Source organism: Saccopteryx leptura, chromosome 1 (assembly GCF_036850995.1).
Source record: "Saccopteryx leptura isolate mSacLep1 chromosome 1, mSacLep1_pri_phased_curated, whole genome shotgun sequence".
NCBI lineage: Eukaryota > Metazoa > Chordata > Mammalia > Chiroptera > Emballonuridae > Saccopteryx > Saccopteryx leptura.
The window spans coordinates 378910094-378933099 of NC_089503.1; the positions used below are offsets into that span (position 1 = coordinate 378910094).

At 47.3% G+C, this 23006-nt stretch overlaps 3 protein-coding genes across 8 annotated transcripts in view; 1 reads left to right on the plus strand and 2 right to left on the minus strand.

Moving 5' to 3' along the window:
* Positions 1–195, minus strand: part of NFYA (nuclear transcription factor Y subunit alpha) — a 30109-nt gene extending 29914 nt beyond the window's left edge. Inside the window, exon 1 of the mRNA XM_066359472.1 lies at positions 68–195. The gene's annotated coding sequence lies outside the window, so the exon portion shown is untranslated. The remainder of the gene's footprint in view (positions 1–67) is intronic.
* On the plus strand, positions 43–6766 carry OARD1 (O-acyl-ADP-ribose deacylase 1). 5 transcript variants are annotated; one of them, XM_066359483.1, is made up of 6 exons: positions 43–154; positions 1010–1089; positions 2147–2291; positions 3623–3681; positions 4669–4781; positions 6110–6766. In XM_066359483.1, the coding sequence occupies exons 2-6, from the start codon at positions 1051–1053 to the stop codon at positions 6210–6212; spliced, it is 459 nt and encodes a 152-aa protein (XP_066215580.1). In that variant the 5' UTR covers positions 43–154; positions 1010–1050; the 3' UTR covers positions 6213–6766. The 5 variants fall into 5 exon arrangements, with proteins under 5 accessions (XP_066215580.1, XP_066215577.1, XP_066215579.1 ...); XM_066359480.1 differs by lacking the exon at positions 43–154 and adding an exon at positions 253–489; XM_066359482.1 differs by lacking the exon at positions 43–154 and adding an exon at positions 256–406.
* A 1831-nt stretch (positions 6767–8597) lies between these two features.
* On the minus strand, positions 8598–20005 carry APOBEC2 (apolipoprotein B mRNA editing enzyme catalytic subunit 2). Of its 2 annotated transcripts, none has more exons than XM_066359479.1 (3): positions 19712–20005; positions 11351–11900; positions 8598–9014 (listed from the first exon to the last, which is right to left on the minus strand). In XM_066359479.1, exons 1-2 carry the CDS (start codon positions 19843–19845, stop codon positions 11357–11359), a joined length of 678 nt encoding a protein of 225 aa, XP_066215576.1. In that variant the 5' UTR covers positions 19846–20005; the 3' UTR covers positions 8598–9014; positions 11351–11356. The 2 variants fall into 2 exon arrangements, with proteins under 2 accessions (XP_066215576.1, XP_066215575.1); XM_066359478.1 differs by having other exon boundaries at positions 8649–9030.
* Positions 20006–23006: the final 3001 nt, after the last annotated feature.

The following is a 23006-nucleotide window of genomic DNA, read 5'->3' on the forward strand; positions in this document are numbered from 1 at the left end:
TACGCAGGCGCTAACTAGCTCTTTTGCCAACTTCCCACCCCTTTCTACGCGACCTCTGGAGGCATACCCCGGGTCAATGCGCAGGCGCCGTTCCTCCCCGTTCGTGGTCGGCTCTCTCGTTACGCATGCTCGGGAGGCGGCGGGAGACTCCACGGTATTTACCGCCGGAAGTTCGGCGGCCATCACCAAAGAGCGCCGGTTCGGCTAGCTAGCTAGAGGGACTCATTTCCGCGTCGCTCTTGGGGAGGTGGGCGGCCATCTTAGATGCGTGCTCTTAAAGGCTGTGGCGGGATTGGTTCCGCATTTGGTTTCGTTGGCTGCTCCCAACCTACCAGGGCTGGATCTGGAGCCCTTCCCCGCGGGGTGGGACCGCCTAACGGCCGACTTCAGGTGAAGGGTAACCCCGGTACGCTGGGGCTTTGAGCGAGCCTCCTCACTCTTTCCCACGGGACCCCAGGATCAGCTGCAGCCTCGCTGACCCACGCTGGGGTAGGAGATTGTAGGACACTTTTCTAGACTCCTCCTCCCATTCCCCTCCTCCCCCCAAAAAAGAGGGGTGTAAGCCTTTCTTAAGACGCCACCTCCTTTCCTCCCCCCTGAGCCGGGCAGTACACTCCCCCCCGTCCGGTACACTCCCTAGTGGTGGCCCCACGTCCCTCCGTTTTTCTTTTAGGCCCAACCCACCGAGTCTAAGAACTGTCCTGAATCCGCCCGGCGCGGGCGCGGGGAAAGCAGGAGGCGTGGCCTAGGGCCGCCTTTTCGCTGGTGGAGCGGGCGCCCCGGGGAAGCGCGGTGTGCGAGCGGGGCACGGCCGCCTCCGAAACTAATGCATCTTCCCTCTTCCTTGCCCCGGGAGAATTTTGTATTATGTACTTTCTACAGGCTGAACGAAATCACATTCAGTGATAAATGTTAAGGGGAAGAATAATAAAGTGGGTGGTCAGGGCTATCTTAATATCAATATATACAGGCTGCTTAAGCATTTTCCCTTCCTTTTCCCTCCTCATAGCTGAAGAAACATTTAAATTCTGGAGATAGCAACTCGGTATCATGGCCGGCAGCCCTAATGAAGATGCAGAAGGAAGCAGAGTGCGTAATAACTAATAACTTACGGTGAACTGAAATTAATAATTGCGATCAAAAGCATACTTTATTATTAAAGCAATAATTGTCTTTTTTTCTGTCTAGCTATTTTACTAAAGAAAGGGTAGTACAATCTAGTCAGAGACCAGCCAGCACTTTCCTTTTACACGTGCTTTAATTCCTTGTTAACTCTTTAAATTATGAGGATGTGGCTTTAAATCAGGAGTAGTCAACCTTTTTATACCTACCACCCACTTTTGTATCTCTGTTAGTAGTAAAATTTTCTAACCGCCCACCCGTTCCACAGTAATGGTGATTTATTAAGTAGGAAAGTAACTTTACTTGATAAAATTTATAAAGCAGAGTTAAGCAAGTTAAAGCATATAATAGTAATTACTTACCAAGTACTTTGTGTTGGATTTTCGCTAAGTTTGGCAGAATAAATCTTTATAAAACAACTATAGTTAAATCTATCTTTTTGTTTATACTTTGGTTGCTCTGTTACCGCCCACCATAAAAGCTGGAACGCCCACTAGTGGGCAGTAGGGACCAGGTTGACTACCACTGCTTTAAATCAAGAGGGTGGCCCTGGCCGGTTGGCTCAGTGTTAGAGTGTCCACCTGGCGTGCAGGAGTCCTGGGTTCGATTCCTGACCAGGGCACACAGGAGAAGTGCCCATCTGCTTCTTCACCTCTTCCCCTCCCCTTCCTCTCTGTCTCTCTCTTCCTCTCCCGCAGCCAAGGCTCCATTGGAGCAAAGTTGGCCCAGGCACTGAGGATGGCTCTGTGGCCTCTGCCTCAGGTGCTAGGATGGCTCTGGTTGCAACAGAGCGATGCCCCAGATGGGCAGAGCATCGCCCCCTGGTGGGAATGCCGGGTGGATCCCGGTCGGGCGCATGCGGGAGTCTGTGACTGCCTCCCTGTTTCCAACTTCAGAAATATACAAAAAAAAAAAAAAAAAAAAAGACAGTGGGAGGGGTGGAAGACAGGAAAGGTAAACAAAGAAATAGATTAGTGTTTTACTGTATCTAATAAAACATTTTCTTTGCCTTTGCATACTTTAGATCTCTTACGTGAAAGGAGACCTTTTTGCATGCCCCAAAACAGACTCTCTAGCCCACTGTATCAGTGAGGATTGTCGAATGGGAGCTGGGATAGCTGTACTCTTCAAGAAGAAGTTTGGAGGGGTGCAGGAACTGGTAAATCAACGTGAGTTTTGGAAATAGTTTAACTTTTATGCCCTGGCTAGAGCATCTTTTGACCTCATGTTATATTTTATTAAACAAGCTATGTGCAAAAAGGTTCCTAACCACTGAGTACTTCCAATTTACCAGATTTTTTCCTCCAAAAAAATAGCCTCTTGTGTGGGTCCTTATCACATCAAGCTTGAAATCTTGTAAAGGCTCGTACCCTCTTCCTCCTCTGCCACTTCGCTGGAAACTAATAACTGAAGTCCTTATCAAAGTCCACAAATACTAGCTTAGCATTCAAGGTCCGCTGTTCACCCATATGGTACTTAGGAGTTTTGAATTCTCTCTATTACAGATCCCTCCTATCACTTACTACCGGTGATTTTAAACCGGAGTGTGTGTGAGAATCATGTGGCACTGCAGAAACAGTGTTCAGACCACAGTCCAGGCTTAGTCCGCTGCTCCACCGGTGATGCTGATCCCAGCCTTGACCAAAGCTATTTCTTAGTGCTTTGTATTGTAGTTACATGTAAACATGACACTTGCTCTTGGTTGAAAACTGTTACCATGAGGAACCTTTTTGTATGCCTATGTTCTTTATAATGCTTAAACACTAGCTCTTGTATGTAAAAAGATTATTATTGAATGAACACACATTTGGCAAAAGAAAGATGCTATATGTTATAAACTTTTCAAGGCAATAGACATTAAAGTTTTTTTAAGTGAATAGTGAGGTGTACTTGAAAATAGGAAAGGGATAGAAGGTGGTTTGTGAGGAAAACATGGTTGAGAAAACATGATTAAGAAAGCTGGCAGCCAGCCCTGGTGAGTTGGTTCAGAGGGGGTATAGAAGCCTCAGGTTCGACTCCTGGCCAGGGCACACAGGAAAGGCAACCATGTGCTTCTCCCAATCTCTCCCGGTCTCTCTCTCTCCTTTCCTCTCCTGCAGCCATGGCTCAATTGGTTCAAGCACATCGGTCCTGGGCCCTGAGGATGGCTCTCTCAAGCCTTTGCCTCAGGCCATAAAAATAGCTCAGTTGCCAGTGGCCCTAGATGGGCACAGCCTCGACCTCAGACGGGGGTTCCCAGGGAGATTCTGGTCAGGGCACACGGAGGAGTCTGTCTCTTATCTTCCCTGTTCTCAAAAAAACAAAACAAAACAAAAAACCTGGCAGCTAAGGAATATATAGTGTTTAGGAAGACTGATAAAAAGCGGAGTGTTCACAGAAAACAAGTTTCTTTAGAGTAGAAAATTAGTTCTCGGTAAACAGGTCTGAAGGTTATTTAAAATCTAAGAATGGAGATCAGTGTTTTATTTTTTTTCTTTTCTATTAAATAAATTTCTCTTAGAAAAGAAGTCTGGAGAAGTGGCTGTTCTGAAGAGAGATGGGCGATACATATATTACTTGGTAAGATGGGACCAAAGTTTGATATGCTCTAAGGGTTGGTGAACAGATGAGCTGCGCTGAATTCCTTTTGATGGTGATACTCCATTCTGGACAACCACAGATGCTGGGAAACTTCTGATCTCATGCCAGGTCAGGTCCAGGGGTGATGGCTGCTTGGAGCTCTGGGTCAGAGAGGAAGCTGTGTCCTAGCTCCATGGGAAGGAGTACTGTGACATCTACCAAAGGCCCGTGTTCTAAGACTTGCAAAAGTTAGGGATGCCACCCATTCTTTAATTCTTTACTTGTGAGATAGAAAAACAATAATGTTTCAAGAGACAGATTGCCCAAAGGAGTTTATCTCATTCTTCCCTATCAAATGCACTCAGCTGCTTTCCTCCTGCTGCTCAATGTGGGGTTCTTCCGCTGTCCAAATGGTCTTCAGCCCCAGAGTGTGGCGTCTCAGTGATGGTGCTGGGTGGCTTAGAGCCAGCCCACTCTAAGCTTGATTTGAACAGCACACTAAGGAGGATCATATCTTTGCTGTCTTATGGGCTGATGCGACTTATATTGTATGCTACCAGTTTCTCTCTTTTCTCCCTGTCCTTTTATAGAGAATCAAAAAGCAAGCAAGCATAGGTTTCTAAATAAATAGACTTAACGGGAAATTTTCCAGTGGTATGGGTTCTTCCTTGTTACAGATATGCAGCTTATCTCTTGGAAGTGGCACAAAGACCTTCACCTACTTTGCTTAAAAACAATGCACAATAGGCACAGTCTGTTAGCCTGCTGGGCTTGAGAAAAGAAAACATTACATGGCAGTGTCTGGGTTTCCCAGACGCTATTTAATTGATTTTCCTCAGGGCCTCCCATAACTAGAAGGGGCAATGACATATCTCATCTACTGTAGACTATTCTATAAATACACTTCATGTTTTATCAGATTGTTACGGCTTTTCTTTGGCTATCATTTTGGACTAATAGAAGTTTGAATTCTTTCTCTATACTCAGATCACAAAGAAAAGGGCTTCACAGAAGCCAACTTATGAAAACTTACAGAAGAGTTTAGAGGCCATGAAGTCCCATTGTCTGAAGAATGGAGTCACGGACGTCTCTATGCCCAGGCAAGAACACCAGGGTCCTAAATAAAGACTTAATTGACTGCTGGGGTTTACTGTCTACCCACAAAGACAAATGACTTAATAGTATAGTCCAAAACACAGACCTAAAGGTGGACAAATTTCAAAACTGAATAATTGCCAGTGAATCAGTTGTCAGACCTTAGGCCAAGGCACGCCCATTTTTTAGTCTGGGTTGAATGAATCAGGACAATAATTAATTTAAAACATACACTGGCCTCAACCTATGTAGTAGGGAGGAGCCATTGTTCAGTCACGTTTGTTAAATTTCTGGTATCCTCTGCCTGAAGCTTAGCCTCTATTCCTGAAGCAATGTAAGGTCAAGAACCAAGATCGAACAATTGTCACTTTCCTCTGGGCCACTTCAGGTGACCCAAACCTGTTAATCCTGTGCAAGTAAGTTGTAAATGATCACTACTTTCAAATCCTGATGCTTGTTGGTGGTCATCTTGGGCAATAGCCAGAGGATACGTCCCTTATGGGTCTTAGACCCTACCTATTGGGAACTTAAGGAATGATGTTGGGGCTTCAGTGTCCCTGTGCTCCCCTTTCAGGAAATAGGCTGGGGGTCGCCTCTTCTCTTCCTGACGTCTGGCTTTGAGTCCGTGCTGACCCTGCTTGCAGGTTTAAGCAGAGCTCCAAGTTATGTGGCTACAGGTTCCCTCATCTGACACTTCCTTTCATAGATTTATGTATGGATTATGTATCAAACACTTTAATCACAACTATTTCAGGGACTGAATCACGTGACATGAAATTAGCCATTTTAAGCCTCTAGGGAAATTGAGGGTCAGTAAAGGGACATCGTAGACGGAAGGTGCTAGGTACTAGTTTTCTGGGTCGGTTAAGGCCCTTCACCAGGGTGTTGTGGAGACCTGAACTGCAGTCAGCCGGGCATTTCTCAACATTCCATCTTCTTTTTTGGGGCAGAAATCCCGTCCTTGATCTTCTCCCTTTGATCTTCCTTAACTTCCATTGTCATAATGTACTTTTAAAATACCAGCCTTCACCCTCCACCCACAGCTAGTTTTCATTAGGAGACACAGAAATGTAATGTGTAGTGGGTCTCCCATGTCACGGCAGTCACACATTTCTAAATGTTGAGAAGTGACAGCTGTGGGATGTTCGGGCTGTCTAAGAACCGCCGTGGGTGACTCACAACAGGAATTAACTTCCAGACTCCCACTCTGGCTGCCCAGCGTGTGAGCTCTGATTATTGTTCTTAGCTGGGGGTGAACGCGACGTCAAGGAAGAGGGAGAGCGCTGGCCTGGATCTGTTCCTTGACCCAATGGAGATGTGTTGTCTTTTTCAGGATTGGGTGTGGTCTTGACCGTCTGCAATGGGAAAATGTATCCGCCATAATTGAGGAGGTATTTGAGGCCACAGACATCAGGATTACGGTGTACACACTCTGAACAGACGAGCATTTTGGATGTGTCCATGTTTTCCTCTGCCACCCCTACTCGGCCATAGGACTGTGCAAACTGACCGTAAACATTGTCAGAGGGAAGTTTCCTGTGAAGTCTGTGTCACGAGCCACGCATGGGTGTCTGTATTTCCATGACTGGACTGGGACTGGAGGAGGGATTGCTTGGCAAATGTTGCTGTGATTTTTTTTTCCAGGAAGGTAGATAATGGCCTGATATTAGACAGGGAACCAGATATTGGGCCTATGATGGGTTTTGTTCCAGGTTGCCTGGTTGGTTTGGCTTACCACTAGGTGGCAGCATTGATTCTGCTTCTCTGCTGTTTAAGAAATTTCAGGAAGGATGAACATTACAGTTAATTCTCTTCTTTCATTTGTGCATTTACTTGGTATTATCCTTATCTCATAAAACTCATTCTAGAAGAGAATTTTCAGGGGGATTTTTTGTTTGTTTAAATTACAAAATTAGGTTTTTACATTGTTGACAAGGAGTTTGTGGAGACAAAATGGGAAAATAAATATCTTTTCTTGGGTTACAGTGAAGTTTGGTACACACATGACTTGTTGTTCTGGACTTACAGAATGGAGGAGTTGCCTCTAACTTCATTTGGGAAGTTAGAGGGTGTCCCGTGAGGAGAGTGGCAGGGAGGAAGAATGGACAGCACACTTAGAGGGTGTCCCGTGAGGAGAGTGGCAGGGAGGAAGAAGGGACAGCACACGACCCACTGCTGGAGAGGCAGGCTTAGAATCCCTCCGGGAACTCGCCACTGCATGGTGTCTGTGGCTGAACCAGTGTGCGTTCAGTTACAAAACTAGACATATTAAATGCCTGGCCAAGTGCTTAGTGCAGAATAATGACTCAGTTCCCAACAAAATCCATATGAATCTTCTTAAAAAAACAAAAAAAAGACTCACTTCCAGAAAAATTCCGTTTGGGTTGCCGGGGAGTGGGGGGTGGGGGAAGATGGCCAGCTTGTTTTGTGTTTTTAAGCTCTGGAGGCTGCTCAAGTGGCACCAGCTGGGATGGAGAACGGTCATTATTAGTCCCCTTCTTAACCTAAGAGAGCAGCACTTGGCTCTCGTTTTCGTGGCGGGAGAAGGTTCGTGGATTTAGCCAGCGGTTCGTTATCAGTGGTATTGGGAAAACCAGTGTGGTCTCCTTGCTTCCCCCTCTCTGCGGTGTTACGAGTTAAAGCCGCCAGACCTGCCACTGATTTTTCTCCCTTTAGTGAATTCTGGTCCTTCATAGGACCTGCTTTCCCAAGTGGGACAGAACTGGATTTTAGGATGGGCTTTTTGAAGCAGCAGGAGAGCACTAAATGGAATCTTTGGACTTTGGACTCATGTTCTTATCACATCGCAGCCTGATATGAAGCAGCAGTTTCAAAAGGTGTTTCGGGTCTTGTGTGCCTGTGCATGGAACACAGGGTCTCCGTGTTGTTGGGATCAAGTTCACGATCAACCCTCCGCGCTAAGGCTTCTCTTGATGCTTTGCTTCTGTTCATTAGTAGTACAATTAAGGGAGGAAAAAAGAAGGGAAAGAATATCTAACAAACTGAAAATGAGAGTGGGTGATAAGAGAAGACTTAAAGTGTTTTACTAATGTAAATATTTTGACTTGAGTCAGAACATTGGTTTTGAAGGTTTCTACATTGAAGGGGATTAGGGCAAATGTTTTTCATGGAGGTTGAACCTTGATGATGCTTATAACAAAGCTTCATCTTGTGGAGGACCAGCTGTAAGTGGAATTCTGGGACTCAGTAAGGATGTGATAAAGTGCTTTGTCATTTGCAGATAGTCTTGGGGTCAAATTCCAATGACTTACCACACTGAAAGCATGGGGAACGGCATTGCCCGATAATCAGAATGAACACATTATTCCTGGAACATAGGTGGAGGTTGGCAAACACCCAGAAATTCACATGTGAAATTATACTTCTACGTAGAACTCAAACCTTTTAAGAAATGAGACTAACATTGTCCTGCTATCATGGTCAAGTATTACATGTTGACTGCTCTTATATCGTGTATCTGAACATTGAAAGCCTCCTCACCACCTCTGATTAATCAAGAGGCTCCTCGCTTATTAACTGGCTGTTGGGATGTGGATATTTTATAAACATTTCCCATGCCTTTTGCAGAGAGGTCAAACGGCCCTCAAGGAACCTCGGAAGGAAGTGTTTTAGGAAGGTCAAGACCAGGATGCAAAGCCTTCTGGGAGAGCTCGTATCCTGTGCTGCCTAGACAAGTCCTGTTCCAGGCCTCTCTCCCACTTTATAATGTGGCTTGGTTCATAGCCTGGGAAATCCCTGTTCCTGGGATTTGATCACTGTGTAGTTAACCTATAAATATTCAAGTTCCTTAAAAAACCTGGTCACAGAAAAACCACACCACTTCTTTTATTGTTGCTGATTATTTTTCTTAAAAAAAAACACACACACCAAAACCCACCTTAACATACAGTAAATGCATTTCTGGCCGTATTTCAAAGATTGGCACAGATTGTGGGTCTGTGGCTCTTTGCCTTAGCAGCCCATTTTGGGGACAAATTAAGACCTTTGGCCCCATGATGCCAGGTGCCCATACTTGGTTGGTATTATTCCTTACAACTCACTTTCTTCTTTCCCAAGAGCAGCCTTAGAGAGAGAGACAGCTAACATGATTTCAGCATGAGCAGTGTAGTTTCAGTCCTCGGAGGGCCTTGTGCAGTGGGATTGGTTGGTGTCGAATGTTGTCCAGCTCCAAGTGGTATTAGTATGTTTCAAATGGCCATAAGTGTCACCGCTGTCTCCTGGCAGCAGAAAGACCTTGATGAGAAGACAAAATATGAATGAGCCCTGTTGCCCTCAGTAATGAAGCGTCTTCGTTTTGAGTTCGGGTTTCTGTGTGCCTTCCCCAAGCCCCTGACTCTCTCCATAGTTGCCTGCGATTACTCATTTACCCAGAGTTGGACTGGCTCCATTCGTGTTTTGGTTCACACAGAGAGAGCCCCAGAAGAGATCTGCTTTAACTCTGTTCTTTTGTGTTGAATACATGGTTGAATTTTATTCTGTCATTTTTTAAAAAGATGGAATAGGAAATATGGGGGAAATTTTCTCATCATGCCCATTTCTTGGGCATATTTTAATTAAGCAGAGTTGTTCTTTTGGGCTTTTAGAGAACAGCACTGTTTCATGCCAACTTTTTTTTTTTTAACTTGGTACATTTTAACTTTTTCCTTTAGCAACATGAGCAAGACAAATAGAGCTCAGGGAAGCATGCGAACAATGGGTCCCAATGATCCAGTCAGGTACACGAATGGAAAGGGTGTCTAATGAAGAACATGGCCAGTATATTTTATTAATGATAATTTGACTCAAAAGTGGACTTTTCTATCAAACCGATTTATCTATTTTACTTCTGTTTAGATTAGCATAAGGTACAACCCTCAATTATCCAAAATTAAAAGCTTTTAAAATCTTCCTTGAATGGCTTAATCTTTAGAGCAGATTTACTGTCTAATTTGATTTAATGGGAAAACAACAACAACCACACACACACACACACACACACACACACCCTGAGGACTTGCCTGTTAGGCAGCTGGAAGAGGGGCCCGTGAGTCTGAAAGGTGTTTAAGAAGAAAGTATGCTACGGTTTCAATTATGACTACCAGTCATCATTCTGTAGAAATCCATGTAGGGTTTGTAATTGCAGTGAGTGATAGTACCTATACTAATAAAACCTTCACATTTAAAAGGTGATTTTGTATCTTCAGAGGTCACCCTGAGGGATCTGTTTGTTATTACCACTCACCATCAAGTGCCAGGTGACATTACCTGACCCTAGTCTCACTGAATTTACTGAAGGGCTGCAAGTCGTGTCCATGTGGACTGGTGAATGCTCAGCTGGAGAGTTACCAACCCTCAGTGCACATCTAATAGCAAACACCTGCCACCATCAGCTTCAGAACACTGATATTTTCAAAACGTGTTTAGGAAGCGGCATCTTCTCTTAGGAATATTAAGAGTGAGAGACACCCGAAATAAGCTGAGCCTCTTCTTGGAGCACGCTGCTTTTGCACTGTAGTAAGAGTGAGTTATTCCAGAATTGAGGTTGTTGAAGAGGGTGGTGAAGACTCAGTTTGAGCTACTGGAGAACTTTGCCCAGTCACTCAGGCCTTGTAAAGGGACTTAGTCATAGCATTGCTGCGGGAGCAAAGTAGACCAAATTAAAAAAAAAAAAAAAAAAGATACTATAGAATTCTTTACCCTCTTTCCTGAGGGTGATCAGCCTGTTTCTGTTAAGAGTCTAATTTACCCTCAGCAAGAGGCCAGATTGGCCTTAATTGTGTCCTAATTATTTGCTAAATAGCTAATTTTTACCTCCAGTTCCATCACATCTTGGTATCTGTAGGAGGCTACTTCTGAGAGACTGCCTAACTGACAAACATCTTTTTAACCCTTTGAACATCCCTGCCTGGAAGATTTTGTTGCTGTCTCATCCCCATTCCGGCATTCTCATTTTTCTGTGAGTTCTGCTGAGGTCTTCTGAACATAAGAAAAAATATTCTTGCATTATACATTCACACGGCAATTACTGGCCTCCCTCAAAGCCGATTTATTATTTTTTTGAAATCCTGAAAGCTTTTCTGACCAAAAAAGGGGAATTTCAAAATGATCAAAAATGGAAAAAAAAAAAAAAAAAAAGGAATTGCCCCCAATGGAATGAAACCTGCTCTAGAGGGGGAAAAAAGGAACCGGTAGAATTGCAAATGGACTGCGAGCAAGACATCTAATTCTGGACACATGCACTCGGGCGTGCCCAGGGGACAAATATTCTAGGCCCGCTGTGCAGTAGCGGGCAGTTGCACCATCAAAATCTTACTAGAGAAGGTCCTGTCTCATCAAAGCTTTCGGATTCCTGTTGACCTTAAAGGATTCCATGTTATGGGGAAAGTTAGTTTGATGTAAAAGGGTAGGAGGGAAAAGGATTTAAGGAGAGGACAAAAGGAAACGGGATCTTCTAAGATGTTTTTACAATCAACACAGAAGAAAAATGAAGCCCTTCCCAAAGCATGACTGGATCCACTCGACCTCAAGCCTTCTATTCTAACCCAGTGAATGGAGTCACGGTGCCCGGGCTTACCTGAGGCTACTTCAGGATGTCAGCCAACTTTTCCTCGTAGTACAGGAAGTTCTCCTGAATATCCTCCCAGGGCTCAAAGGCCTTGGATTCGCCCTCTTCCTGCTCCACAAAATTCTGCCAGAGGTACTCGAAGTCCTGGGGCTTCATGATGCGCAGTCTGCAGCCAGCCTCCTTGAGCTTCCTCAGCGCGGCCTGGATCTCGGGCTCCTCCCACATGAAGAGCCGCCCCACCAGAATGAGCAGGCGCAGGTTCTTGGTCTTGCTGAGGGTTTTGATGATGCGGTCGGCGCAGGCTGCGCAGGGGCTGGAGGACACGTACCAGGTGACATTGTACCGCAGAGCCGGATCGAAGGTGGGGACGATGGTGTTGAAGAAGGCTTCCTCTGCGTGGGCAGCCGCGTGCTCGTCCTCCAGGTATCCCCTGGTTGCCTGCACCTGGCCTCCCTTATCCTGCACTTCAATCACATAGCAGATGAAGGTCTTGTTCCGCCCGGAACTGTACTCCACATTCCGGAACTGGAACTTGAAGAAGTTGACAGGCAGTCTCTCCCTGTGGGTCAAGGAGACAAAGGGACAAGGAAGGAGAGAATGGTGAGCTCTTGTTTCTAGGGCCAGCCTGGAGTGGGCAGCCAGCACAGCCTCAACATTAGTGACAAAAAGGCATGAAAGAATCCCCAAGGGTTCATTTGGAGGGAAGAGAATTTGGAGTGAGGCATCATCTGATCACCCCCCTAGGAGGGGTCCCCAAACACTGCACCAGCGCTCCCGATACACGGCACATGCCTACATTTCCAAATCAATGATTCTTTAACCGGGCTCCACGCTAGAATTGCCTAGAAGACTCTACAAACAATGCCTGGGCCCCACACAAAACCAATTAAATCAACATCTGGTGGGGATCCCAGGCATCAGCATTTTAAGGAGCTCGCTGCATGATTCTAACGAGGTCAGGCTTGGAAAGCAGTGTTCAGACACTAATTTTACAAAGTAGCAAGCATGCAAAATTTCTCAGAACGAGAGTTTTCGCAGAACATTTTATGCCTTCGTCCTTCTTCCTTGTCGCTATGTCGCGTCTTCGATGGAATGGCCTACAATTCACAGTGCCATCCTCTCCTAGTGACTTTCTCAAGCCTATCTTTTCCCTCGGGTGAAAAGATTGAAACGTACGTGTCCCGAGAACTTTTACCGTTGGGGCCACACTACCGAAGGGTATCTTGATCTGATTTAACTTGTCGATAGTATTGAATCATTTCAAAATCATGGAAGATGCGGCCTCTGCCCTCCAGATGTTTATCATGTAGCAGCTGCCTTCCAGCTGGACAGGGAAGATGTAAATAAGAGAGCTGAGAACCATAGAAAACAGCTAACAATGAGTAGATAGAGTGAAGGACACACAAAGCCTCTTGACAGGTTAGCCTTGACTCAGGAGGCAACTGAGAATCATTACAGGTTCTGGAGTAAAGAGAGACATAACAAAAGTCACGTCCGCGGGAGAGGACGGCGGCGGCTGTAGGCGAACGGAGTGAAGCAGAGGACACTTGCAATGAAGGCAGCCGCCCGGTGTCTGAGGAAACCAGACCCGGATGAACACCTCCAGTGGCTGCAAGGAGGGGACGGATGATGCGGAAATGGAAGCAGCAGGCAAAGGCCAGGTGTTCTGAAATGGTAGTAGGAGGAAGGGGAGAAAAGGCGGAGGGACCAGAGCGGACATCAGAGCTGAAGACTGTTTTTATCTTTACGTGTATGCGTGTGTTTTTCTGAAGTAGGGCGGTTGGCGCAGGTTTGAAGGCCAAGGAGAAGGAGGAGGCTTGAACAGGAGAGACTGAACATGCCAGACGGAGAGCAGGGGATGAGTACCAGCTGGCCACGTGGGATGTTTTCTTTTTAAAAAATGCAATCTCTGGGGCCCTGGTTGGTTGGTTAGAGCATCGTCCTGATTCACAACGGATGCAGGTTTGCTCCCCGGTCAAGGCACATACAGGAACAAATTGATGTTCCTGTCCGTCTGTCTCTCTCCCTCTTGCTCCCTCTCTAAAATATTAATAAAGGAAAAAAAGGAAAAAGTATTCTCTGGGGAGTGTTTGAGATCTTGCTCTCTAGCATATGTCGTCAGTTTGGCTCAAACAAACTCATAAAAAGTCAAAATAAAAATGTAATCTCTGTGGCCCCACAGAAGATATCTTGTGCAACCATTGACTTCGCTGTTGCTTCTCTCTCTCCCTGCCTTCTGTTTCCCCCGAAGCGGTCACCTAACTAACTCCCTGGGCTGCTGGGGAATCCCTGGTATCTCGGCCTTGGCTTCTTCAGGGTAAGTAGGTGCCAAGGAGCTGAGTAAACTCCAGCTATCTCCTTGCAGTGCTCCCTGCCCCCAGCACCAGTTTTCTCTACCCAAGTTTCCATGTCCCTTGCTGGCAAGTTAAGTTTCCACTGTAGAGACGGATGTGTTTGAGGACCCAGCCCCAGGGATTCCTCTGGGTGCTATACTTAGCTCCCTAAGCCCCCTCTGTCCCTGCTTAGATGTGCTTATTATTTACTTAACATTTTGGGAGCATGGATGGCCCGATGGTTCCCCTCTCCTCTTTCATTCCCCGCTGGGATTAGCTCTCCCTAATTAAGCTCACCCCACCAGAGCACTCCTGAACTTTGCCGCTGTGAAACGATCCCTTCTCTTCCGGGAGTGGCTTTTTCCTCCTTGGAGGCGCAGAGCTCACCTTTCCTGCGCACATCTTTTTTTCACTCTTCAGGACCTTTCGCCAGACCACCCCACCCGACCCCGTGTCTGATCCAGAGCCACCTGTATGATGGGTTCTCAGAAGTCCTCACTTAACACTGTCAGTAAGTTCTCTTAAGTGAAATAACATATAAGGAAACCAATTTTACCGTAGGCTAGTCGATAATCAACCAGACTTAAGTTCCTATGGCATCTCATTCAACGTTATAATGAATGAAATGTCATTGAAAGAAATGGGGTTATTGGAAGAATCTGTTGTATTCATGACTGCATGATAGTTTGGGGGCTTCAGCAATGGCTGTCCGTGGTCCCTCAGGTTTCTTTCTGGAACTCCCACAAGTATAGCTCAACTTGGCCATGTACAGCCCAGCCGAGAGGATGAATTTGGCCCAGGGTGCAACCGCAGGTTGGCTGAGTGGTCTGAGACCCCTGCTGTCCTCTGCCCCTCTTAAGTGCTAATGTTTTTCCTCCTCTCTCCGCGGCAAGGGGAGAGGACCCAGAGAAACGTAGAAATGTGAAACCCAAGGGAGAGGAAGAACGTTCACCTCTATAAATATCATTTTCCAATGCCGCTGGCAACAGCCTCATGGTCTACCCTGCCCTTCAGCAGAGACAATAGTGTAAGGCCACAGGGATGCCTCGGGAAGGGAGGTGCTTTCAAGGGGCAAAGGCAAGTCAGGGAAGGTTTGGCTCCTGCTCTTCCCTTTGGGCTTCCTCAGAGACTGTGTTTGCTTGGCTTCTCCTTTTCAATCTTCTGGAAGGAGCCCAAGGATCGAATGAGGTTCTTTGGGAATTCCCACAGACTGGAACAGCTAGGCCCTTGAGGGAAACCAGGGACCAGAGTCGGTAGAGGTCTGAAACTTCCCCAGGGAGCTGAGACAACAGGGTTATCTTGGGTGATATTGTAGAGTCACAGAGTAAGTCAACAGTTTTATGCCCACTAGTAGAAGGAAGGAAATTGTGACACTTCTTAAATGATCCCAAACATTTATTTTCTAGTAGCATGTTATGCTTGAGGACCATTTTTACTTAGCCTCTCAACCCCTACAGATATCTTACTGCTAAAGTAGATTTTTTGTGGGGGGGCTCAGTCACTTCGTCAGGCAAAGGAACCAACAGCATTATTCCTACCCCCAGCCTCAAATGGTCCCTCTTTAAGTACCACTTCCTCATACTTTCTGCAAATAAAGCCATTCACACCTCACACTTCTTAGACCCAGGCTACTGAGCATTGCAATTCCCTAGGGAGGAAACAGAAAAATTTAGAAAAAAAATGGGACAATAGTCTGCTTGCTGAAGGGGGAAGAGATGTGAGTAAATGTGTGCATGTGTGTGTGTGTGTGTGTGTGCATATGTATATATATATTATTTTCTTTGTGTTTGCATTTTAAAACATTTGCATTTCCTAAGCATCCATCCATAGGCAGATTAAGGTTGGTTGAGGCCCCGGGCACAGAAGAAAATATTGGGCCCCTTAAAAAAAAGAGAGAGACAGGGAAAATAAAAATACATGTTAACCATATTTTTAAATAAGTAAAAAATATTATGTACTGTGTCATTAGAAGAAAGTGTCAAGTTGGGGTTTTTGCGGGGCCCTTCAGAAGTCGGGGCCAGGGCGCGTGCCCGGTGCGCCCGCCGTTAGAGCCGCCTCTGCTTACATCTATACAGTAAGAGAAGCAACCTGGAGCACAGGAGATGCTGGTCTGAGTTTAAACATTTGCTCCAAGATAATCCATGGAGTGGAAAATCCATTCACAGGTCACTGCGTGCTGGTTCATTTCAGCTTTTTTTCGCTAGACCTTTTATGACCTGCTTGAAAGAGGCGGAATTGCCTGTTTCCGGTTCCTTTCCCTTTTCAGACCACTCTCAGAGTGGGTGCAAGGAGTGGGCCTAGTCAGTCGGTGGGGTGAGTGCAGAGAAGCAGCGAGTTCTAACAGACTGACTTCCTAGAGCCACCAAGGGGTTTGATGGGCTGCTTGCTCTTGATTGGCAGCCCTGGGCCCCTGAGCCCGCCCCTTTTCCCTGGGCAGCACCATCTGTACACTGAGCTATGACCTTCCCTGGCCCCCAGTGGAGACTGGGGTGGTCAGAGTCAGCAGCTGACTTCTCTTTATGGAACAAACCTTTCCAGCATGCTCTGGAGTTTAAGGCAAGGGGTGTGAGGGGCTTGTGGCACTGACAATGGTGTCGAAGGCCCGTCACTCCTTGCCTGTCCCTTTTCCTCTGAACCCTGCCTTGTCCGTCTGTGTTCCTCCCATGGCCAGAGTAAACTAATGGAAGCTACAGAAGCGGTTGGAAGGGGAATCACTGTCCATGCCATCTCTCTCTGTTCCACGATAACCCCTTTGATAGCAGGCTCAGCTTCGTGCAAAACCATACACAAGGGAAGGAGAGACAAAGACAAACGCAGGAGCTGCCAGGCAGAGCTGCACTCATTACTGGGACGGACAGATGGGGAGACACCCAGTTCTGGTCCCCCAGAGCTTCCCTAACGCTCGCTCAGTCCAGGGGCAGCCGCGGACCAGTGAACTTCTCTTCTGAGCCTAGCGCTGCTGGCTCTCCATATAGCCTGAGATCCTCTCCGCGAGTTCTCCCCGCAGTTAATTCCCAATCCCCACCCCTGGCAGAGAGCCCAGCACACAGTGGGTGCTCCTCATCAGCTCATGCCTTTATTCAAAAGCACATATGTATATCTAGTAGGAGCTGGGTACCACTCTTGGTGGGGATAAAGCAGTTAAAAAGCAAAGCCCCCGTCCTCATGGGATTTAAATGCCAGTGGAGGAAATGGGCAGTAAAGAGAGGATTCCTGGTCAGTAAGTACTTGTTGACTATAAAAGACTCCTCTTTCTGGCTTCTTTTAGACACAGTGTGATGATTTGGAGTCAGTCCTGGTCCACACCCTGCTCCATCCTTTAGTGTTGGGCGAATTACTCATCCCTCCAAGGCTTGGTTTCCTCATTGGAAGGATAGGTTGAGTAATCCAGCTCCTCAGATGTTGAACAATTGTCGACACTCAAGAAATTAAACCTAGTATTGATGGATGGTGCCCTGTTGGGGCCTCAAATCTCATTCCTCAGTGCACTTTCCTAAGCGCTACCAAACCTCATCCCTCTCTCCCCTTCCTCCATTTTCAGAGGGTCCTCTCTTTCAGCGGTGTGCTAGTTCAGCACCCAGCAAACGGGAGGAAAGAGAAAAAAACCGCTGATTTCTAACTTTGCCAACTTCTGTAAACACTCTCATTATGGAGATGTCAAGGATGCGGAGTTGGGAAGAGAGACACGCAATCAATCAATCGACTCAGCCAATGTGGGCCAGCCTGGGCACACCACTGCAGTGTCACACCCTTTCCTAACACTTCCCTGCGCGTGACTTTGTTACTGTCCTCAGGTCTGCCTTCTATCCCCAGTGCCCTATTCAAACCCCGAGCAGGTAATCTCTCTCTCTATTCCTACCCTGTCCTCCCTCCTCACCTAGGCTGTCTGCTGAAAAGCCACCCGCTCTTCCGCTAGCTTGTGGCCCCGTCTAAGGAGCAGTGTGGACAGACTCTGCCCCTGGGTGGTCCAGGCTGGGAGGGGATCTGCTTGGGACCCCTGACACTCCAGCGCACCGAGCAGGAGCGGCAGGAGGACACCATCCCCTCACCCTGTCCCTGCGCAGACACAGCCACACCTCTGCGCTATTTTAAGCTGTCTGTTTACCCCGAGAGGCCCAGGAGACAGATCTCCACAGCTGTTACTTGTAGCCAGGAAACACCCAGGGCTTCGCCTCGCTCCTGAGCTGCTCCAGAGCACCCATGGGCTGCCCCCTGTGCCTCTTTTTCTGAGCCTTGGGCCAGGGAAAGCCTCGGAACCACAGCGCCCTGCAGATGGAGGTGCGGGAGGGAGGTCTGTTGGGTAAATCCAGAACCATCGTAAGAGAACAGTGGAAAGGACACTTGGCTGGAGTCAGAGTGCCTGCCACTCTCTGGTTCTGAGGCCTTGGACCGACCAGTCCTTCCATCTCCCCGACTCTCCGTTTTCCCATCTGAGAGTGGCAATAATATAGCTCCCTCTCCTAGCGCCGAGGGTGGAAGGAGCCCATGCTTGGGGAAATATGCCCTGATTATAAAGCCCTGGACAGACACAAGTTACACCAGAGGATTTAATCCTTTGGGACCCTCCACCCTGGCACTCCAAAGCCTATTCCACTGAACAGACGTAGTCTAGTTCTGTTCGGAACCGCCCCTGTCCCTGTGCTGGGGAGAGCACAGCTCCGCCCAGAGCGGGCGGGCGTGAGCACATCTGTGTGACCAGGACAGCAGGGACCAGTGTGCTTTGGTGTTGGGGAAAGACCTTCCATAGGCAGCTCCTGGAACCGAGGACTCTCCTGGCCTGGTGGCTCTAGGCTCTTCCTATGCCTCCATCATTCTGTGCCTGTTGCCTTTTTCATCCCAGTTGGAGGACGATATTAGTCGGTTGGGCACAGCGAGCACAAGTTCAGGGGCTCTAACCTGCTCTAGCCTCCGGAATTCGGGTACATTTTCCCTCAGGTTCTCTTAGAAATTGGAAAATACCTGAGCTGGGAGGGATCTTAGGAGTGAGCTAGCCGTGATTTGCTCATGTTAAAAATGAAAAGAACCGAGGCCAGGACTGAAAAGTTACTTGCTAAGCTAAGAACAGCAAGCCCAAATTGCCACCCACTCCTTCTGCCCCTTGAGGGCATCACTCCTCGATTCTTCCTGAAATTTCTTAGTGCGGCCCCTACTGTGCCTGTGGGCATTGATGGACTCCAGGAAGGAAACCCTGGGGCTCAGGAGGAAATGTGGCCCCACCCACCCCCTTCTTATTCTTGGCTTAGGAACCTAGCAGGGTCTTCTATTAGAGGGACACAGAGGGAAGGGGCAGAAGACCACCTGATGTTATTCCTGGAGATGGCACAATGTGGACACAACAGAGGGACCCTGCATGCAGCCCCTCTCTGGGGCCTGGAGACCCTTTGCTCTGGGTCCTGGTCCCTGCAGGCTGTGGCTGCAGGGGTTGGAATACCTCCTCTGGCCGGAAGCTCTTGGCCCTGGCCTGTGTTACTTGTGCTGTGACCTCTCTGTTTCCCTGGGGGTGGATGTCGACACCCCTGGGAAAACTCAGAAAAGACTAAACGGGAACAGAACTGCTTCTCACTCAGGCTTGGGACAGGATGGGCCCGTCTCCCCTGTTTTAGGGTCTTCTCCTCCAGAGAGAAGCTCTAAAAGAAAGAACAAGAGACACGCAGCTGGAGAAGGGGCCCCGCTCAGAAGCAGAGTAGGGAGGTCTTTTGGCTGGGGCCACATTTCAATGTGCCAGTGTCCTTACCAGATTCCCTGGGACTACACAGCCTCTACCCAGAGAGGTGGTGGTGTCCCAAGACCAGGAAGCCTCAGGGGTGGCTTCATTGCCTCCAAGGAGCCCTTCCTACATGCCTGACCCCGCAAAGCCAAGTGGGATTTGCTGCTGTGACCTCGGCAGCTGCAACAGTGCACACATGTGTGCTCCCTCAGGTTGACTCCCACTATTACTGTCCTGAACTCCCCCAGCCTGTCCCCAGCTGTGTGTGCTCTTCTTCTAGGGAGGACGACCCCGACCCTGACCCCGACCCCGACCCCCGCCAGCTCTCACCCTGTGACGATCTCAAAGGGCGGCAGCTCAATCAGCTCCTTCAGCTTCTCGGGGTCATCCAGGTTCTCCAGCTCCTCGCCATTCTGGGAGGCGGCAGGCGCAGAGGCCTCCGCGGCCTCTTCCTTCTGGGCCATGGAGGGGCTGCGGCCGGCCGGGAGTCACCGAGGCAGACGAGAGAGGCGGTGGCAGTCCGGGCCAGGGCCTGGCGGCCAAGTCCCCAGCAGCTGTCAGCAGCTAAATCTGCTGGGGGATGACAGGCAGAGGCCCAGGCAGGCCAGACTGAGTGCGCTCGCCTCTCGCCACAGGCTTTATAAGCAGAGGCCTGCCCCTCCCCCAGGCTTGCTCTCTCTATCTTTTTTTAATTGAGTGACAGCAGTGCCAGGATGGGGGGAATGGAAAATCTGGCCATGAGCATCCCCTATTTATCAGTAGGCAAAGACAGGAAGCTGGCAGGTGGGGACAGCTTGACCCGCTCTCCCTCCCCTGCCTGGCCTCATTTCTATTCATATTTCCTCCCACTTCCCTCACCTGAGACTCTCCCCTTTGTTTCTCACCCGCTTTCCCAGCTCCTGGGGGGTGGGGATGGTGGCAAGGGCCCCAGGGCGGGCAGGCGGGGGAGATTTGAGAAGGAGGCACTCAGCGGTCTGAGGAGGGTGGGGCCTGTGTTGGGGTAGTGGCACGGAGACCCAGGCCAGATTGGTTGGGGAAAGTTGGGTTGAGGTTGGGACAAGAACTGCCAAGTTGGAAAGAAACTTTGAATTGTTACCCAAGGGGAACAGATGCTGACTTGCCTGTTATGGACACAAAATGCATCGTTAAATTTGGGAACCTCCAGCAGTAACAATGCTGCCCGCCATTTACGAAGCCTGGGATTTTTGAAATAGGCCAGGCGGTGAGTTGAGCAGTGTGCATGTGGAATCGGGCGGGCGTAATGCTCCCAACAGCCCTGGGAGGCACTGTGTATGACCCCGTGTTACCCAGGAGGAAACCCGCACACGAGGGCCTTCCTCAGAGTCCTCGGCCCGGAAGTGCAGGGCCAGGATTAAAACACAGCTTCTGAAACATTATTATTAAATCTATTGAGGTGACATTGGTTAATATGATTGTATCAGTCTCAAGTGTATAATTCTATAGTATATCATCTGTACAGAGTGGGGCAAAAAAGGTTTACGGTTGTTTGTAAAAAAAATAAAATAATCTCTGTTTTGTGTATTCACAACTGGAAACCTACTGTTGCCCCACCCTGCATACTGCGTTGTGTGCTCACCGCCCACAGTCTAGTGTCCTGTCACTGTGTGTTTGATTGACCCCCTTTACGCTCTTCAACCTCCCCTGCTTCTCCTCTGGTAATACTAATACCATACTGTTGCCTGTGTTTGTAAGGTTTTTGTTTGTTTGTTTGTTTGTTTCTTTTGTTGCTTTCTGTTTTATATCCCACAAAATATGATAGAGATCCTATGGTTCTTGCCTTTCTCCATCTGACTGACTTCACTTAGCATGATACTCTCAAGATCTATCCATGTGATTACAGACAACATTATTCCATCATTTTCTGACAGCTGTGTAGTGTTTCATTGTACATGTGTACCACATCTTCTTCATACAGTCATCCATTGGAGGACACTTAGCTTGTTTCCATGTCTTGGCCACCATGAATAATGCTGCAATGAACATAGGGGAGGAGTACAATATATCTTTACAAAGAAATGTTTTCAATTTGTTTTTCTAGGTGATACCCAGAAAAGCGATTGCTAGTCATATGGTAGCTCTATTCTTATTTTTTTGTGGATGCTCCATTCTGTTTTCAATAGTGCTGTGTCAACTAACATCCCCACCAGCAGTGAATCAGCATCTTCTCTCCACATCCTCTCCAACACTAACTTTCTCTTGTCTTATTGATGGCAGCTATTCTGAAAGGTGTGAGGTGGTATTTCATTGTGGTTTTGATTTGTACTTCCCTTATAGCTAGTGGAGTTGAGCATCTTTTCATATACCTGTTGGCCATTTGTAGGTATTCTGGGAAAGGTGTTTGATCAGGTCCTCGGCCCATTTTTTAATTGGATTGGTTGAGGGTTTTGTTTGTTTGTTTTTGAGTTGTATGAGCTCTTCTATAATTTGGATATTAGTGAGTTTTTAGAGGTGTTGTTTGCAAATATTTTTTCCCATTCAGTTGATTGCCCTTTTGTTTGTTGATGGTTTCTTTTGTTGTGCAGAAGATTTTTAGTTTGATACAGTGCCATTCATTTATTTATGCCTTTACTTCCCTTGATTTTGGGATCAAATTCATAAAACCCTCTCTGGGACCAAGGCCCATAAGTTTAGTACCTATGTTTTCTCCTATGTATTTTATTAAAATTCAGGTTTTCTAACTCCAGAGGCCAAACATTCAAGCACAATGCTATGTTTCCTCTCAGTCGGTCCTTTATTCATTTAACAAATATTTATTGAGCATTGACTATGTGCCAGGTACTGTTTTAGATATCAGGGATATTGCAAAGAACAAAACAAACGAAAATTCATGCTCTTACAAAGATTGGGGGGTTGGACAATAAGTAGGATAAATAATACATACGATCTACTTGGTGGAGCTGAGTGTTAAGGAAAAAGGTAGGGGGAACAGTGATGAGGGAAGGGTGTCACATTTTTACGGGATGGCCAGGGAAGGACTTTGAAAAGAAGCAATTGAGAAAAGATCCGAAGGAGGTGAGGAAAATAATGATATGAATATCTAAAGGGAAAGTGTTTGAAGGAAGGGAAGAGCAAAGGCCCTGAGGTGGGAACAAGCAAGCATACCTATGTGTCTGGATAGTCCTAGGAGATGAGGCCAGAGAGATAAATAAGGGCTAAATAGGCTGAGGCCTTATAGGCTGTTTCTCTCTGCATGAGATGGGAAGCCACTGTCTTTGAACAGATGAGACACCTAATCTGACTTATGTTTTTACATAATCGCTCACGCTGCTTGGTTGAGAATAGACCAAAGGTGGGAAAGAGCAGAAGCAGAAGCAGCAGCGCTAAGCCTTGAAACCAATGAGAGATGAACCCTAGAGAAGCCCTTGAGCTGGCACAGTGTTGGAAGATGCTCTTGTAGCTAACATGACAGGTGCTTAGCAGGCCCACAGGTTTAGATGTTTGGGGCACTGCAAACACTCTAGAACACTCTCGGGGCAACAGAAGGATGGGGTCAACATCACCTAGAGGTTTAAAATAAGGGTCGTTAGAACACTGAGGAACTGGGCTGAACATAGCTCCCAGTGGATTTGGCTGGTGGGGATAAGAAGGTAGAGGAACCTTTTCA

What these genes read in the sequence shown, in the direction of transcription:
- APOBEC2 (XM_066359479.1), bottom strand. Translation starts at nt 19,845, where the DNA reads ATGGCCCAGAAGGAAGAGGCCGCGGAGGCCTCTGCGCCTGCCGCCTCC. An exon ending in CCCTTTGAGATCGTCACAGG is followed by an intron (nt 11,901 to 19,711) that starts GTGAGAGCTGGC and finishes CTTGACCCACAG; the next exon opens with GGAGAGACTGCCTGTCAACT.
- OARD1 (XM_066359483.1), top strand. Translation starts at nt 1,051, where the DNA reads ATGGCCGGCAGCCCTAATGAAGATGCAGAAGGAAGCAGA. An exon ending in AAGATGCAGAAGGAAGCAGA is followed by an intron (nt 1,090 to 2,146) that starts GTGCGTAATAAC and finishes TGCATACTTTAG; the next exon opens with ATCTCTTACGTGAAAGGAGA. An exon ending in ACGGACGTCTCTATGCCCAG is followed by an intron (nt 4,782 to 6,109) that starts GCAAGAACACCA and finishes TGTCTTTTTCAG; the next exon opens with GATTGGGTGTGGTCTTGACC.